Source organism: Elgaria multicarinata, chromosome 4 (genome assembly GCF_023053635.1).
Source record: "Elgaria multicarinata webbii isolate HBS135686 ecotype San Diego chromosome 4, rElgMul1.1.pri, whole genome shotgun sequence".
Classification (NCBI taxonomy): Eukaryota; Metazoa; Chordata; class Lepidosauria; order Squamata; family Anguidae; genus Elgaria; species Elgaria multicarinata.
The window spans coordinates 48,290,733-48,308,935 of record NC_086174.1 but is presented as its reverse complement, the minus strand read 5'-3'; the positions used below and the strand labels follow the sequence as shown (position 1 = coordinate 48,308,935).

Genomic DNA, 18,203 nt, shown 5'->3' with positions numbered 1-18,203 from the left:
ATGTTGAGATAAGCATGGATTTACCATCAGATGCACACTGAAGAGGGAGCTGCAACCAATCATAGCTTCCTGTGGCATATACCTGAATCATGTACATATTTAAAAATGTTTGTCACATCCACACACCACATGTTTAAATCATCATAGGTGTGAACTTAAAAAATGGGATGTGTGAATTGGCCTGGAGAGACTCACTTCTTTGATTCTTAGCCCCCAATATCCCACTGCTGGCATTCCCTTCTAAAAGTGGTAGAGCACCGAATGCTAAGTGGATAGTGTACAACCCCATCCCTTTCCTCCAGCAATGCAATGGCATGTATGTGCCTGCACTGTTCAGTTCCTCGAGGGAAACAAGTGTCAGTCATTAGCAGAGCAGGGATAACAGGCGTGGGGCTGTCTTTTGAAGCTGGCTGCCTGTTCATGGTTTCAATGGGGCTTTCAACAGATTGTGCCAGATTGTGGAATTGTGTAGCACAGATGCTGTGGTCCCTTACCCCCCCCTTTTCTCCAATTAATTCCATCCGCGTGTTCCAGAAGCCATCCTAACAGACAGGGTCATGAGTTATCACTTACGCTCAGCATGTGTCTCCCCCCGCCCTTGTTTGGAGCGGAGGGAGAGACAGAGCTGGCTGTGGGTATAGAGCTTAAAGGGCAGCTGACAAGGAGGAGTCTTTCTTGTCTTTTTTTAAAAAATTATTCCTCATTGTCTGAGCATGTTTCAGTTAGTGCTGGAGGCCAGTTGTTTTGTCCAAGGTGGCACAGAGAAGGGAGCGCTGCTGCTCTTAGAAACACAGGACCTTTCTGCAATTTTGGAAGAGGAGCACAAGGAAGGAGCCCAAAGACAGTAAGAGCTGTTCTGGTAACACACTTGTAAGGCTATCTTTTGGGATCTGCACCAGTCAGGGACATGTTCCATGGCAGAGATGACCTCTGGGAGTCATGTCCTATGTTCCTATTCTGTCCTATGCTCTGGTGGAATACATAGAAATAGAAGACTAGTCACACAGCCCTTCACTTTGAAACCAGTCTCAAACAGAAATGGGTTTCTTTTCTAACTTCCAAAGTCAAGTATATATAAAAGGTTGGATATAGTTCGAGTAGATCTACTGAAATCAGGACTAATGTAAGTCTGTTTGATTTTAATGGGTCTACTCTTAGTATGACTAAGTCTAGATCCAGCCCAAAGTTTTCAGCTCTGAGATGCCAAGAGAGCATGCGTACAATGCAGCATGTGTACAATGCTACTGTGCATCCAGAACCATGGCCAGTAGTCAGTTTTTAACCTGAATTTCAGGCTGTCTGTGACTTGTCTTCTTCTATCTTTATGATGAAATATCTCATGATGATACTGTAGTTTGAGAAGAAGAAAATGACAGGGAGGATAAGTAAAGGTGTACAATTTTTGTTTCTTTCTTTCAAATTTACCTTTCTCTTAAGGTGCATTCTGAAACTTTATATTTTCCTTCTGCTTTGATAAAGCCTTTTATAAAGAATGAAGGAAACAACAGGGGAAAAGTGAAGGATGGGGTATTAAAATATACTTACGGCTACTACTAGAATAAAGTGCTTGCTTAAAGTGTATTGCTGTGTACAAAATGTAGACATTAAAGCATTCATAAACAGTATGATTCTTCTCCAATATAGCATGTATAGATTAAAATGGTAGTTTTTAATCATATTTATTTCAAACAGGGCTCTGCAAAAAGGGTAATTGGTGTTGATGTCGTTGCTGTAAACTATTTATGAGCATATTTTGATTCAGGAATGCCTTTAAGATAATTTACCAGTGTTGTTTCATCAAGGAAAACAATAATTATTTCCATTATTGAATGTTCATAAATTATCTGTATGATTATAGAGGAGGATCTAACAGTGCTCTAGCACTACTGACATTGCAGTAATGCAAACCAATACTTGTGAAGTATCAGTAACACTTGCTAAAATAGGTATCCCTGGAAACCCATCACATTAGCAAGTTCTATTGATATTGCACAAATGGCGATTTCCACTAGTGCATTGTCAATAGTGCTAGCAGTAGCACACTACTGGATCCTTACCATAATATTTTAAAAGGTTTATTAATTTATTAACAGCTAAAAGACAAACCACAAATTCATCTTTAGGCAAGACATTTAAAATGCCAGCATCCCATTTCTGAGATGACTCTCCCGGCTGCAGTTTGGTGATGGATGAAAAAGTTTATTAAAAGCCTTTCGGAGCCTCTGGTGGCAATGAATGATGCTGACAGGTTGGCAGAAATTTACATTTGACCTTTGCCCAATTATAACTGTAATGAGGCCCATTGGTGATAATTCAGGCCCTAGATTTCCAACTGATATCGATGCCAATTTATACCCTACCATCTGTATTGGCAGATGTTTTATGAGATTTCCTCCATCCCCCTTGTTTTCCTAGATTTCATAGTTGCCAAATCAAGAAGGACAACACTTCCTGTCTAAGTAGAAAACAGCTACTAGGCTTCTGGTAAGATTATATGTGATATATCCTGTCCCACAGAATCACCCATTTGTTACAGTCAATTAACCAGGGCAGAGGGGAATTGCTGCTTCAAGTGAACAAGCTCTTAGAGAAAAATCCTAGTGTGTAAACAAACAGAGGTCTTTAGAATACAATTCTATGCATGTCTACTCAGAAGTGAAATCCCTGTGAGTTCAATGGAGCTTTACTCCTAGGTATGTGACTACAGGATTGTAGCCTCTGTTATGTCAAGCTGAACCTGAATTGTGGAACCTCACCCTCCAAAAGAGGGAGCTCTTATACTATGCCATTTTCATGTTGTTATTTGCATAATCTGGATGGCAAAGGATGCATTGCCCTTGGTTATTTTAGCATTGTGCTTATGGCATGCTATAAGAAAGTGGGGGGGATAGAGAATCCTTCTTAGTGTAAAATATTACTTTCAGATCCATTCCATTCGAAGGACATGTACTCAAGATTTCTGAAAATTTGTTTACCATCACACAATTTGGTCACCTTTTGTACTCCCAATCAGTGATTAAAGCATGGTGAAAGAATTGTATTTACTCATTCAGTACATAGCTATGCATAGAGTTTGTAAGAATGAAACGCAAAGATAGAAACATCAGGAGATTACTGCCTAGTTCTTCTTTTTCAATCCAGGTGATTCTGAAAATCTAAGAGGCAGGCAGTGAGTAAAGCTTAGCTCAAAGATGACCTAATTATGCTTCAGGGTCCCCTTTATCAATCCAAGGGCATTTGACTAGATGGCTCTTTGTTGAGCATTAAGCTTAACTAAAGTATATTTAAAAAGAAGAAAGAAAAGTCATAACAAAGAAAATTATTTTCCCCCCCCCCCAACATTTCTAGCTACTAGTTAGTCCTATTCAGCAAAAGTTTCTGGCAGTGGGAAGCTCCCTCCTTGTGGCTTCTGCCTCTAATTGCTTCCTGTTCAGCACCCTCAAGGAATCGCTTATGAATTTTCCCTTAATTAGCCCTTAAATAGTCCAACTCCCATTCCTTATTTGGAGTAGGTAAATTAAAGGTTTTCTCTCATTATCTTATTTTTTCTTTTATTGCAAAAAAACCCAGTGCTTTTTCACAATAAAAAGGGAGAAAAAGAATGAGTGGAAACCAGTAATTAAAGTTCATTTATCCCCATCCTCTCCCCCACTCCACAGAAAACAGGAATTAAATAGTTAAAGAGCCAGTAAAGATCAAAAATAGCCAGCCACACTGGACAGGAACCAAACAGAGGCAGAAGCCACAGGTTGTCTAATTACACACGCAGTAGCCCTGAAAAGTCTCAAAAGTAGTTTGTCAACCCATACTAGATAAATGCAGTTGTATTTATTATTAATACAATTTTAATAATATATTTTAACCTGCCTTTCAGGGTGCACAAGGCATCTTGTAAAACATGAACATGAACTTACAATTACTATTAAACACGCACACAACAGCAGCAAAAGATTTTTTTAAAGCAGCTAATGAAGACTGGAATATATGTATCTTCAGGGTTGTTTGTGTTTTTTTTAAATCCAGCAGTGATGAAGCCATGTATAATTCTCTGGGGAGGATGTTCCAATGGTATAGCACCACTGGAAAACAAATTGCCATAAATCAGGTCTGAATAAAGATGGGTAGACACCATGGAAAACACTGGAATACAATATGTTGGGAACAATGTCATCTGGATTCTTTGTAAATAGTGGGTGAACAATTCTAGACTAGTTTGGAAGCAACTATAGTCTTTTTGTCCTGAAAGAATACATTTTTTTATTAGGGGGTGACTGTGTTGTATAAAAAATTAATTTAAAGTCCAGTTTGCACACATAGAAACTTCATCTTGCTACCAATATGTCCTTGAACAGGTTTAGGATTGCACTGGTATTACATCATGTCTACTGGCTTTCATAATATTCCAAAAAGACAACACAGAAAAATGGTCCATCCCTAAGGAAACCCGTGTGGCTTATTGGAAACCTAATGGTTTCAAAATAACTTCATTACATTCCACCATAATTATTATGGTCTAATACAACACATACAAGAAAAAACAGGAGTTATGTCTTTTGTTTAACCATAACCAGGATATCAGTCAGAGTATTTATACAACTCTCTACTAAGTAACTTCCGTATTCACAGTCAATTTCTAAAAATCTTACTCTATAAACTGGATATTCAGATGCCAAAGAGTTGAAAATGTAGAGTGTAATCCATAGTCCTTTACCCAATGGGGCTTGCTACTGAGTGGAAATTTATAGCCAGCATAGCCAATGATGAGGGATGATGGGAGTTGTAGGCTAAAATGTCTGTAGGGCCACAAGTTGCCCACCTCCAGTAGGAACTGATGTGCAACTGCTGGCGGACAGATTGCCACATGGGGCAATAAAACTGTTTGACATATTATGTTGAAAACGCTGGGTGATCCTCCTACCGCCCCAGTCCTAAGCACATATGACCTAACTTGTGAACAGCCATACGTGTGTACAAAGTGTATATACGGCACAGATTTATGCGTGTTCTGTGTAAAATCTGGTAAGGCCAACATGACTATCTACACGCAAGTTGACATTCATGCACAAAAAAGTCCTCGGTGTAAGGGGCTTCTAACGTATGAAGCCGCTGTAAGAACCTCCCTTTGAGAGGACGGGCCGCAAAGAAAGCGTTGCCTAACCACGCAGGAGCCCACCGCGGCCTGCATTTGGCGGATGGTTCCAAACAGCACCTGCTCTGCAGGAGGGCGCGCTGAAACTTCGGGTCCAAAACAGACATTACTTTAAAGGTGCAGCTCTCTTTTCTTTTCGCTTTTACTCGAGAGGAGGTGCAGAGCCCTATCCGGATCGAGACCCCTGCGCCTACCTTAGAGAAAAAATTAGGGCGCAGAGCGGGGGAGAAAAGCGACGTAGCTGCTAGACCCACTTTAAAGTGACGTCTGCTTTGGCCCTCAGCAAAGCAGCAACAGGAGGAAGATGGGATTGGGGGGGGGGGGCGTCCCCGTCTCCGGCCATTGGCGTTCTGTTCCCGCCTTCCCTGCCCAGAGGCTGGAGTCAGTCCTTTCCGTTGCCATAGCGCCCGGGGAAGTTTCTTTTCCGAGTCCCCGTGTGCTTTTGAGCCTATCCTTGTGGAATTCAATTGCATCATCGCCTCCGACGCGCTCCGTTGCTAGGACAACTTCGGGAGAAGGTTCCACCCTCTCTAGCCGCCCGCGATCGGGCCCCCGCCTGCCTGAGATGCCGGCGAGAGAGAGAGCCCGTAGCCCTGGCTCGGAAGTGACCCTGCCTCGGCAGGACACGGACACACACGCACCCCGCCTCGTGCCGCCCTGCTCGTGCCCAAGAGCCCCGTCCTCGAGCCACGGGCAGGGCGGCAGCGGCGGCCGTGAAAAAACAAAACTTCCATGCAGTTCCACAAGGCTTGCAGTTTAGATCTCCGCCCCCGCCCGCTGCACACGCATTTTTGACCCACCGACCCACCCATTTAAGGATAAGCATACCCCCGAGGAGGTTGCAAACAGTGTGCCCCCTCCTTTTCCTCGGCTTGCAGGTGCCTAAAACTCTCCCGCTACCCGCGTCTGCTTTCGAAGTAATCCAACGCAGAATGCAAGCTGGAACTGGCGTTTCTGCATTTCTCGCCACGGAGAACGGGGCGCTTCACCTGTTGAATTTCAATCGCGCAGCTGCTAGAGGCACAGGAGCCCGGACGGGAAAGGAGGGGGGGGGAGTTGCAATCCTAACTGCTGCTGCGCCTCCTCACGCGATGTGCTCGCTCGCCCTTCTCTCGCCTTGTGCGCCCATCCCGTCTTTCTCTGCCCGCCCCCACCCCTTCCCCTCCCAACAATCCCAAACTCCAGCAGATGGCGGCGACGGCGGCGACCCAGAACGGAGGGAGCCCACTGGCGGCGGTGCCCCCTCCCCACGGGCGATAGTGGAAGGCTGCACAGTTTTTTGGAAGCCGTCTTTTCCCCCTTTGCCCAAGCCGCATTACCTCATGCAAAAGAACTCCCTGCCTGAAGGGCTGGGCTAAATATAGGGACTAGGAGCGGGGGAGAGAGAGAGAGTTCAGGCTGTGCAAAGAGGGAAGGCTAAACCCGGAGGGAGGAGAGGTGGGGGGGGGAGGATACCCCCTGCCGCGCTGCTGCCCTCGCCAAGCCGGAGGATGCGCCGCTAGCCCCCCCGTCCCTCCCGCGGCTTCTGACCCCGCTGTGTGTCTCTGTGCCTCCCCCCTCAGATCCCCGCCCGGCGCAGCATGCCCGCCCCGCTGCTCGCCCTCCTGCTCCTGCGCACCCTCCTGACCCGCCTGCTGCTCGTGGCTCGCAAGCGCCTCCTGCCGCTGCTTCGGCGCCTGGGGGCCCGCCTGACTTCCCGGCAGTCCCGCGAGGCCGTGCTCACCTGCCTGCTCTGCGTCCTCAACCTGCGCAAGAAGGTGGACGACGACTGAGAGGCCAGGCTCTGCAGGGGGGCGGGGAAGCCGGCCTATGAGGGGGTCACGCCCTCGCCCGCCGGTCCGTCCACACACACGGGCCACGCTGCCAACTTTGCAGGTAGGTAGCACTAGCACCTGTCTCCTCCCGTGCTGAGACTTTTGAAGCGGGGCGTCCTAGGAGGAGAAGGTCACCCAGCAGAAAGGTCTTCTCCAGAGGAAGGGACTGTGAGGTTCTGGTGAGAAGGAGGAGGGCCCTCCGCCTGCCCAAGGAAGAGGGGAAACCAGGCAGCATTCAGCAACTGTTAGGCTCTGAGGAGAAGATTTCATTTCTGATCTCATCTCTCAAGGTCCACCCCCAGACAAACCCTTCCAGCTTCAAGCCTCTCAGCATGATTTTCTCCTCTTGGCTTTGAAGCCAGGACCAAGCTCCCACCCACAATCCTGCTCTCGCTGCCTTTTTGTTTTCTGACGGTACTTTCCCGCACCGCTGTTGCCCTGCCCAGAGGCCTGGAATGGTGGCAGTTCTTCTTGGAAGCCTAAGAAGGTTGGAAGTCCTTTTCCTTCAAACATTTCAAAGCAAGCTTCACATCCAAGAGGGTTCCCAAACGTGGGCCTCTTGAAGAGAGGGGCACGACCAGACCAGTGGGGCAAATTCTGCATCTCCGGGACTATTGTGTGGTGCAAAGCAACAGAACTGGAACCTCATCTCTGGGGACATTGCCCTGGATTTTATCATCTTCAGCCAGGGTTCTTCTCTCTTCTGCCTCATAGCCAAGCAGTGTGGATTATCAAGATTTGTGTGACCCCACAGTCTCCTGTGGACCCTGCAGGGCCAATGCTAGGGGAGCAATGTCCGGCGGTACAGCAAGGAAGGTCCAGCCGTTCACGATTAGCACCAAGCTTTCCCTGCCAAAGTGCTCCCTAGACTTCCCAGGAGATGGCTGTCCCAGCATGCCTATAGCTGCTCTGGATAACCGGGACTTGCATCGAAACCTCAATGAAAGTGTGTCTCTGTATCTGGCTCATGCTTCCACTATGCCCACGGAGGGTAGGTTTGACAGCCCTAGCCCCGTTGAGGAGGTGGACACCAATGAAGACCGTATCAACCGCAACTCACTGTCCCGCTCCATCAAGAAGATCACCCTGTCCAACTGGCACAGGGAACCTGACCCAGGTGAGGGAGGAATGCTTCGGGGGCCTTCCCACAACAGCTCTGAGAGGAACTGCAACAACAACAACTGCAGAACCGGAAAGGCACAATTCAAGGTAAGGTCTTTTATCTCCCCTCCTTTTTGCAATGCTCTGCTACTCTGCGTTCCACCTTTCTGTGTTAAAGCCAGGCCAGACCTGGCTTCTCCATGGATTCATTCATTCATTTATTTATTATTATATTTACATCCCACCTTTTTTCCTCCAAGAAACCCAAAGTAGCTTACATAATCCTTTTCTGCATTTTATCCGCACCTCAACCCTGGGAGATAGGTCAGGATCGTTTTTGTGTCCTTCATCATGGGAGAAGCCATCACAAGTTGCTGGAGGGGTGGTTGCAGGGGCCAATATGTGTTTTGAAAAGCTTTGGTAGCTCAAACTTTCCCCTTGTCTGTTTGGAAGAAGACAAACCTCTTGCAAGCTTTCATCACCCAAGGCTTAAAGAAACATGACTATTCCTCACATCTTAGTAGAAGTAACTAAACAAGGGACAATTGGAGACCATGAGATTGTTGGTTTTTTGTTCAGGGGTAAGGCAAAACAAGGCACCTGTCCACTCTAACCTGAAACAAATTTCATTCACTGTTTATGTAGGTTGATCGATATAATCATCACTACTCTTGTATGTCAGAGTTAGCCTGAGGCCCTGGTTGGCTTAAGACCCTGTTTTGATTATAATGACTTCCATACAACCCTTCCGAAAACTGGGAATAGAGCCTAGGGATATCTAGCTCTGCCTTCTATTCTATGATATCATTTTTGTTCCATTTTTATCTCCTGGGTTCATCTGCCTTTTGTGGGGAGGGGGAGGGGTCATTTGCTTGTGGATAATGTAGTTAGTGAGAAAGCAACTAACTGAGGATCATGGAACAATTATAAGAAAAGTTGCCTGTATGATGAGTAAGCATCTAAGTTTCCATTTTCCAGCAGGCTTTTTTACACAGACATGTCAGTACTGGGCAGGTTTTGTAAGAAATGTGTGTGCAGAGTGATACTGGCATGGGCTTGGAAGTAGTTGCAAGGATTTGTATAACATGCAGGAGCAGTACCTGAGCTTGACTGTAAAGAGGAGTTGCATACTGGTGTAGCCTTCTATTTCTCTAACCCTAAGTCTCCACACAGAACTGTGTGGATGCTATTAATACATATTCAGAGTTGCCTTCAGCTCTTGCTCAGAGGTGTGTGTGCGTGTGGGGGGGTTGTATACACAGAGTGCTACCAGTGCCCCTCGTTCCTGCTACACCTTTCCCAGACTTGTGAGAATGCCTGAAAGCTAATTCCAGTATGACTTCTTCCTAATTGTGTTTTTACTTAAAGTTCCTATAGGAAAGAGGCTGTCACAACTCTGAAAAGATGTGTTGTCAGGCAAACTTTCTAGAAGCAAAGTTTTGAGGTGGATGTCTCTCTCAGGATCACTTCAGCTCCATTTTCCCATTATGCAGGGGCACCACTTCAGCTGCTCTCCAGCCACTTCTGCACAAGAATTTTAAGCATTCAAGATGTCACGTTAGCATTCAGTTTTCTGAAATTGCGAAAGGCATCCCAGTAGGATAAACTGAGGCCCCACCAGCACTCATTCCAGTTTTGAGTGAAGTCAAGATTTTGCCGAGTTTCTCTGCAATGTATGGCAAAGGCATTACCTCACCGTGCTATCTCATGGGCCCCAGGGAAAGTATCCTCCAAATTGCCCTTGAAATCTTAGCCAAGAATCTGTCTATAAGGCCTTATGTGTTTCCTTGGCATTGAGCCCCATAAGGCCGAGACCGGTTCCATCTCTGGATAGATTAGTTTGCCCCCCTGCCCAAATTTGTGTGGTCACCAGCCAGTGAAGGTTTCTGCCAGTCACTTCTCTGCTGCAACCTCCCACTTTCCAAAGCAATTGAAAGACTAACTCGTTTCTTGTTTTCACATGTGCTCCCGGCTGCTGTTTGTTGGATGGGATGAGATAGTTGGAGGGGGGAGGGAGCCCGGCCTCCGCAGCTCTGCAGGAAGGATGAGATCATCATGTGCTGACAGCCCTGTTTTCCTGCAGCTGATGGATTGAGGGGGCTTCCTATGTAAATAAAGCACTTATGTCACCTGCAAGCTTATCTCTCATTACTGAGCTCTGGCTGAGGGAAGAGCCAAGTGGGCTGTGGTGGGGAAGATATGTGGACAGGTTTAATTGTAACCATCTCCGACCACAGGGCACCATGCCCAACATGGTAACAGCCATTCAGTGTTTCTAACAACCAGCCGTTCCATAAACAGGATAGGAGTAAAGCATCGCTTCGTGGACCTATAGGCTCTTGGCTGGAAGGGAAGTCTTCTTTCTTTGAGCTGCACTTCTCTCCTATGTTAAGACGGTTCAGATCCTTTAAGTCTTATCTAGACAATAAAATCCCCTCGAAACTTTCCCATTAGTGTACCTACCTTCTATCTCCAATTCCAGGGTGGAATATTTTTATTCACAAGTAATTCGGAGAAGTCTAGTCTTGCTTCAGGGGTCTAGCTAATACATTCCCAGAATTTGTCTTGACACCACCACCCTGAACTCAGACACGTACTCCAATAATAAACGGAGGCAAGGGAGAACCTTCAAAGAAATTGTGAAATGGTGATTCATACATTTAAAGAACACCTCTCCCCCATGCACTAACTAAAGACCTTTTGAGCAGCAAACAGCTTGTCTTAGGCTACTGGGGGGTTTTCTACGATGATTGATCTCCAAATTTTCAAGGCCCCTCTAGAAATCTAAGGTATTTGGAGGCTCCATGGAACTGAGCCATTCAAGGTCATTTAATTTGTCCTCATCATACCTTTTCACAGAGAATACGACACTTTGGCTGCAGTGCAATTTATTTCATACCACTTGACAGTCAGCCCAGTGGGACTTACGTCCAAGTAAACATGCTTAGGTTTGCACTGCTGGAAGCCCAACAATAATAAAATAAGTGAAAGTTTATTTAAAAGAGTACAAGATATTGGGTGCTGGAGAAGGTATAAACAATACAAAAAGAACACAATTTCTGCATAAAATGCAGTTGTGAGCGAGTCCATTAAAGCCTATACATTTTGTTTGGATTCCTGGCCCATGTCTAATATGCTCAGTTTAGGGTTCAGTTTTCATTAGACACACTGCAGTAGTACCAGTTCCCCCTCTTTGTTCTGAATCATGAACTCTGACAAGCAGCAGCCTTCTTTGAGTGATGCCCCTGTGCGGCGGTGACATCATCCTCTTTGTTCCTAACAAAGGAAAGTCCCCCAAATGAGTATTTCCCCCCCAGTCCTATGCATGATATGTCAACCTCTATTTATTAGCCATTTCTCAGGAACGACCCGAGGTTGCAACTGGTCTCCACCTTATGAATGTGTTGGAATAGACTACAACATTTGGGATGGAGTGCTGACACAGTTTCCCCACAAGAGTGTGTGATACTCTGTTGAGTACTATGTCCAATTACCTCCTAATAGAGTTCCTATTCCTAAAGTTAATGCTTGTAAACCTCTAATAGCCAAATGTGTGACTTAGGAGGGTACCTTCTTAGTTGCATACATTTGGGGCCATGGCTCACTGTAATGCACTCTTGCATAATGCATTCAAGGAGGGGCTGTGGCTCAGTGGTACAGAACCTGCTTTAGATGCAGAAGGCCTTGGGTTTGATCCCTGGCTTCTCCAGGTCAGGCTGAAAAAACTCCTGCCTGAAACCTTGGATAGCTCCTGCTGCCAGTCAGTGCCAACAATACTGGGCTGGATGGACCAAGGGTCTGACTCAGTATAAAGCAGCTTCCCATGTTCCTACCTTCATCTCTTTGTTGCTAATGAAGAGCAAAATGTTTTGTGGTACTTTAGTCCTTACCCTTCCTGATTACTTCTGAGCATTTGTTACTGTGCAAAATCTGCTCGTTCCTGTTTCCCCCTGCAGGTAGGCTAAACCTTTGTGTAAAGGTGAAAAATGGTGGCTGCAATGGGGGAAAACAGAGAGAGAGAGGCCCCGTTCAGAAGACACCTTAAACCATGGCTTTAACCATGATGAATAAAGCAAAAAGCCTTACTCACCATGGTTAAAGCTGTTGTTTAAGGCATCTTCTGAACACAGCCTGGCTTTCTGGCTTAACCACCATGGTTAAAGCCATGGTTTAAGGTAGTGGTTCCCAAACTTTTTCAGGTAACCACCCCCTTGGTTCCACAAACACATGCCCAGTGCCCCCTACCCTACACTATAAAAATCATTATTCAGAATAGCAGTTTTCAACGACCCACTAAGGAAGATAATAATAAAATTCAAAACAGTAACAATTAATTGAATATTTATTCAAAATCCAATTACATCTTTTCCCTTCCTCCCTCGGCAAGCCTGGGGCAGGTGCTTCCCATTTAAAGGGGACACACTCCTCTGGATCCTGCTGGTCTGGGTGCCTGGGCTGAGCAGCAGCGGCAGCCGGATGGAGGAGCTGAGCTGAGGAGCTGAGAATGAAAAAGGGGCCATATTGCCCATGGCCCCTTTAAATGGGAAGCACCCACTGCAGGCTTGCCGAGCGAGGAAGGGAAAAGAGAGCGAACGCCTCTGACTTGCAGCCGGCATGGCGGGGCACACCAAGCAGGTTATGTCTCTTCATTAGCGTTTTGGTGCTTCTGAAACATTTCAATTTACCATTAAAAGGACTCTTCTTAAACGGTATTAATACATGTGTGGATTCTTCCCCTATATGGCTTGGGACCAAACTACCTTCTCCCATAAAAATGTCCCTGGGTTTTAAGACCTTCTGGAGAGGTGCTTCTCAGGAAAGACCACCTCGAGCGCCCCCTTGCCTCTTAACACCCCCCTATGCAGTCCCACCGCCCCCAAGGGGGCAGTGCTGCCCACTTTGGGAACCACTGGTTTAAGGTGTCTTCTGAATAGGCCCATAGAGTGTCAAACTTTTGTTAGCGCAACATTGGGTTTAACCAAATGTATAGAGAATAAATAAAGCATTTGAGGTGGTTGTGAAGTGGTCAGCAGATGTGTTCTCTCAGAATTGCAGCCTGTGGATTTGTAGCAACTAATGGAGAATCCTTGTTAAAAGTATGGCTCGCTGGCTGGCATGGGAATGTGCAGCTTATCTCAACGCCTTTTCTGGATGAGATCTTGCCTTCTGAAGCAGTTGAGCAAACACGGTGAAGTGTATCAATTGAAAATTCTCCTTTCTTCTGCATCCTGCCATTGCAGACTGAACAGCTCAGCTCCTAGCTGCCTAATTATTTATATTTGTGTGAAGCTGAGTCGTCACCTGTTGCGGAATAATGGACTCAAGTTAAAGGAAGCCAGATTCCAGCTGGACATCAGGAAAAACTTCCTGACTGTTAGAGCAGTACGACAATGGAATCAGTTACCTAGGGAGGTTGTGGGCTCTCCCACACTAGAGGCCTTCAAGAGGCAGCTGGACAACCATCTGTCGGGGATGCTTTAGGGTGGATTCCTGCATTGAGCAGGGGGTTGGACTCAATGGCCTTGTAGGTCCCTTCCAACTCTGCTATTCTATGATTCTAATTTCCCCTTCTAGGTCCTCCTCAAAAAAGAAGTGGGAATAGAGGAAGAAAAGAAAGAAGCAAGGAAGCCTCAGGCCGGTGGTCATTCGTCTATGGACAGGATTGGTCCTCTTCACATGGTATTTATTTATTTATTTATTACATTTATATACCACCCCCATAGCTAGAGCTCTCTGGGTGGTTTACAGAAATTCTAAAATGGGATAAAAACAAGTATACAAAATTTAAAATTCTAAAACACAGAACATACATACATACATGAAGCATTAAAAACTGTTAAAATAAACATGTGGGTGATTAAGATGTGCTGCCATATGCCTGGGCAAAGAGGAAAGTCTTAACCTGGCGCCGGAAATAGAACAACGTTGGCGCCAGGCGAGCCTCGTCAGGGAGATTGTTCCATAATCTGGGGGCCACCACCGAAAAGGCCCTGTCCCTCGTTGCCACACTCTGAGCCTCTCTTGGAGTAGGCACCTGGAAGAGGACAGGTGCCCCCTCAGATCCCCCCACTTGGCTCTGTATCCTCCCTCCCAGGCACATAGCATAAAACCCACAAAGAAGCAAAGGAGACAGACATGTATGTTCTTTTAAATCCCCTGATCCGGCCTTCCCCAACCAATGGCCATACTGTCTGGGGTTGATGTGAGTTGTAGTCCAAGATATTTAGAGGGCACCTGGTTGGGGAAGGCTGCTCTAATTTTTAAGGGTTGTATTTGTTGGACACAGACTATAGTGGAATACTTTGGTTAGTTTGGTGACCTATGAATACAACCGGTGGGGGGTCCTTCATCCTGGAAGGAGCTGGATCTCTTCAGTATGGCAGTGGATTTGAGCAGTATCTTCGGTCTTTGCCTACAAATGGCACTTCAGTGAACTTTTACATATGACCTCCCTTGTCAACCTCCCGAGTAGTGTGAGACTGGTGGAGAAGGTAGAATAGACAGTGTGCTGCAACTTGAATTGGGCCCAGTGGGCCTTTCAAATATCGGTAGGCTCCAGTCTAGTGTCTGCAAGCTTTTGGTTGCTGGCACTAGCTGTGAACCTGGATATCCATGGGCAGAGGTGTCCACCGAACACAGAGGTAGCTCTTCCAATATTTGACTTGTATATGATTTTATAGACTCCAAGCTCAGGCTTGGGATAGCATTGTCTGCTGAAGCCCTTTGCCAAGAATCTCATTTATCGAAAGGACATAAATCTAGAACGAAGAGGAGGGCATTTTCTGTAGTGGTGGACAAAGGTGTGGAAAACTCTTCCTTACAGGGGTTTGCTCGGTGTCTACATTGCAATCTTTTCAGCCCCAGGGGAAAAAAAAAATTACCCAGCCGCTTAAATTTTAACTTGCACGTTTTACCTTGTTTTATTATTTTATCTGTTTTCGTATTGAGTTACCAAGTATTGTATACTGCCCTAGAATCCTAAACAGGATGGAGGGCAGTATATAATTGCTTAAAATAAAATAAAATAAAATAAAATAAAATCTTTAAAAATAGCTGTAAATGCTGGTGGCAGCAATGGCAGGCGCTCAGATTGCCTCTGATGCAGGTGGTAGGAACATGGGCTTGGATTGGCCAGCATTCTGTGTGACAAGGAGCGCCACAATCTCTACATGGGTGTTTCTTTCCTGCAAAAATGAGTGGTCATCCAAATTTGTGCATTTAGAAAGAAATCACCATGCCCTGAGAAATGCTTTAAGACTGAACTCAAGAAGGGCTCCTCAGCACAACAGTGAAAAGCATGCCAGCAACACATTTTAGCCATTGTCAGATTCCTTGAATCGGATTGAATGCCACCTCTTTGATTAGCTGAACTATCCACTAGGGATGTATGGATTTTGTTAAATCCATTCAGTCTGTGTTTTGCAGACTGTCAGGTGTCTTTCATGCTGTCATCTGCTCATTGATGGAATCTGAGTTTTTTGTATAAGAATTTTGTTTGTTTATAAAAGCACATCTGTGCAAATGTGCATTTGCACGAGAATGCATTTGTGCAAATCCCCTCAAAAGTTTTTTTAAAAAAAATGATCCACAAGTCCATGGGATCCATGTGACTTGGAAAAAGCTGGAATCTGCAGGTCCAATTTACTGGAATCCGATTTCATTTGAATCCATTACGGATTTCTCTGGCATCCTTTCTACCTACCAGTAGTACCTCCGTCTTGACTGAGCTGCAGTTTCTTGGCCCACATCCTGTCTTACTATGTCATTCAGGTATTAAATATTATGCTCAGCCATGCTCATATTATGCAGTAGCAGGGAAAGCACCATCTAGAAGGATGATCTGCAAATTGTGCACTGATCATGCAGAGCATCCCTTAGAATGTTTTATATTTCAATAAAGTAGAGCGTGGCAGGATTGCTACAAGACAGGGACAAAAATGGCCTTGTTCTCAGATTTTCTTATAAGTAAGCCTCTGTAAATTGTGGGAGGTGAATGCAACTATAAAAGATGGCTACGTGCTCTCATTTTTGTCCTTGGGACTGTTTTCACGGTGCTGAGTTGGCACCATGTTTCCCCTAAACCCCGCAGTTTCGCTCCTGTGGGGTGGCATTGGGTAATCCCCATGCCAACGAGGGAGTGCAAGGTTTCTGGTAGTCATCCGGGTACTGGAGACACACACCCTCTTCCTGGCCAGTTGCTGGTAATGGGCCACCAGGACTGTCCACCAGATCGGCCACAGAGCAAGGTCAGATGGCGTAAGAGCCAGGGTGACCTCAGTCCCACTGAAAAAATCAGGTTAAGTCCCCAAATTTTTTTACCATGCAGCTTTGTCGAAAAGCCCCATGGTGGCTGTGAATCTGTGGCTGTGTCATATAACTGACACAGTGCAGATTTGCAGCCACCGCAGGGCTTTGAGCATGTATAGACAGCCCCATTGTTATTCCCAAGTCCATATGAGCCTGTAAGGTTCTGTAATGATTATATAAGTAACATTTCCAACCACTAGGCTGCCCTGTTCCTTGTTTGACTGAAAAGAAGCAAATGGATTTTTAAACAATTAAGGTTTCCCCCACAGCTCATCTACACACTATCCATCTTTAGAAGTGGGTGGACTTGTATACTTAAGGGCTGCCTATCTTGGGAGTCCTGGTTCTTTTGAAGCATGCATCAAAAATGGCTCTGAATCTAGGAAGAGTACGTTCTGCTACTGCTCAAGCCATAAAACGACTGCTTTGTACATGATGTGGAGGTGGTAGTAGAAGGATACCATACAATGCAATCCTAAAGAAGTTTGCATCCAAAGAAGTAAATTTCACTGAATTCAACCGACCTTAATGTGTGTTTAGGATTGTAGCTTTAAGGATTCACACACCACCTTCCCAAGCTCCTGGGAACTCTTCTGTGGGCAGGTGGGCATGCGCTTTTGTGGTGTGTGCAGCATCTCAGCTTGTAATCTGAGAGACTGTTACAAAACAACATATGCTATTAAAGATCTTCAGCCAGCATAAAGGACCAAGTCACTACCAGATACTGGCTACTTGCTTAAGCTGCCTTCCCCAACCTGGTGCCCTCCAGATGTGTTAGACTACAACTCCCCTGGGTTCTGGGAGTTGTAGTCCAGCACATCTGGAGGCCACTGAGTCAGGGAAGTCTATTTTTTAGCATCCATTGAAGGCTACTCATCCCACAGGGACTCTCCGTAGAAGTGTGAAGGCACACGCTAGTGGAAAATGTGAGGGCATTTCTCCTACCCCTCAAAGACTGTTCTCCACGGTGGCGTCTTTTTTGTGTCACTGTAAAAAGTGTCTTACTTGCTCACTTCCAGCTTCTCTCCCTATTTTCTGCCAGACAGAAATGCAAATGAGAAAATTCTGGGGGAAATGTCATTGGGTGAAATTAGCTTACGCCCAAGGCAAGTCCACCGGCTTGTCTCAGTGCAAAACCCGAACAGGACACAGCATGGGAAGACACCACTTCCAAGATCATCAAGGACTCAGCCGCCTGTGTCTTGTCTCCTTAATGGCAGCTGTTCCTGCACTTGGGACTATTTTTGACTTCTAAATTGTATCTAGCAATGACCAGTGTGTGAAGGTTTGGGGCATACCAGTCTTTAGAGAGAGTCACTTTCCCATTGCAGAGAGATGGCCTCACTGTCAACCCCATGCCATTTGCTGTTCTCTGCGAACTGCTTCTGTTTATTCTCTTCTGTTTTGGCCCACCTTTTTATTCTGATGCTCCCCCATGTCAGGCCTCTGACTTCGTTTAGGACTCCTCCATGGACACACTTATACTACAACCTGTACATTTTTGTGAACGTGATAAGAATTGTCTGCTAGGCAATTTTATGCTCTTCACCTGAACTCACATACCTCTCTCATAATACTAGAACCCGGGGTTATCCCATGAAGCTGATTGGTTGGAGATTCAGGATAGATAAAGGGAAATACTGCTTCACACAGCTATTATTATTATTATTATTATTATTATTATTATTATTATTATTATATTTTTCCCAGTAGTGGGACTCAAGGTGATTTACAAGGTTAAAACATGTACAATTAAAACATATACATATAAATTTACAAAAGTAAAATAGAATTAAACTTGCAGTAAAATTAAAAACATGTTAAAAACATGT

General features: G+C 45.4%; 1 protein-coding gene across 1 annotated transcript in view; it reads left to right on the top strand.

Annotated features, from left to right (window-relative positions):
* Positions 1-7,090: 7,090 nt before the first annotated feature.
* The window catches only part of LOC134398161 (spectrin beta chain, non-erythrocytic 5-like), a 36,750-nt gene continuing 25,637 nt past the window's right edge, over positions 7,091-18,203 (top strand). Inside the window, exons 1-2 of the mRNA XM_063125407.1 lie at positions 7,091-8,172; positions 13,639-13,743. Of these exons, the coding sequence (XP_062981477.1) occupies positions 7,756-8,172; positions 13,639-13,743 (522 nt within the window). The 5' untranslated portion in view covers positions 7,091-7,755. The remainder of the gene's footprint in view (positions 8,173-13,638; positions 13,744-18,203) is intronic.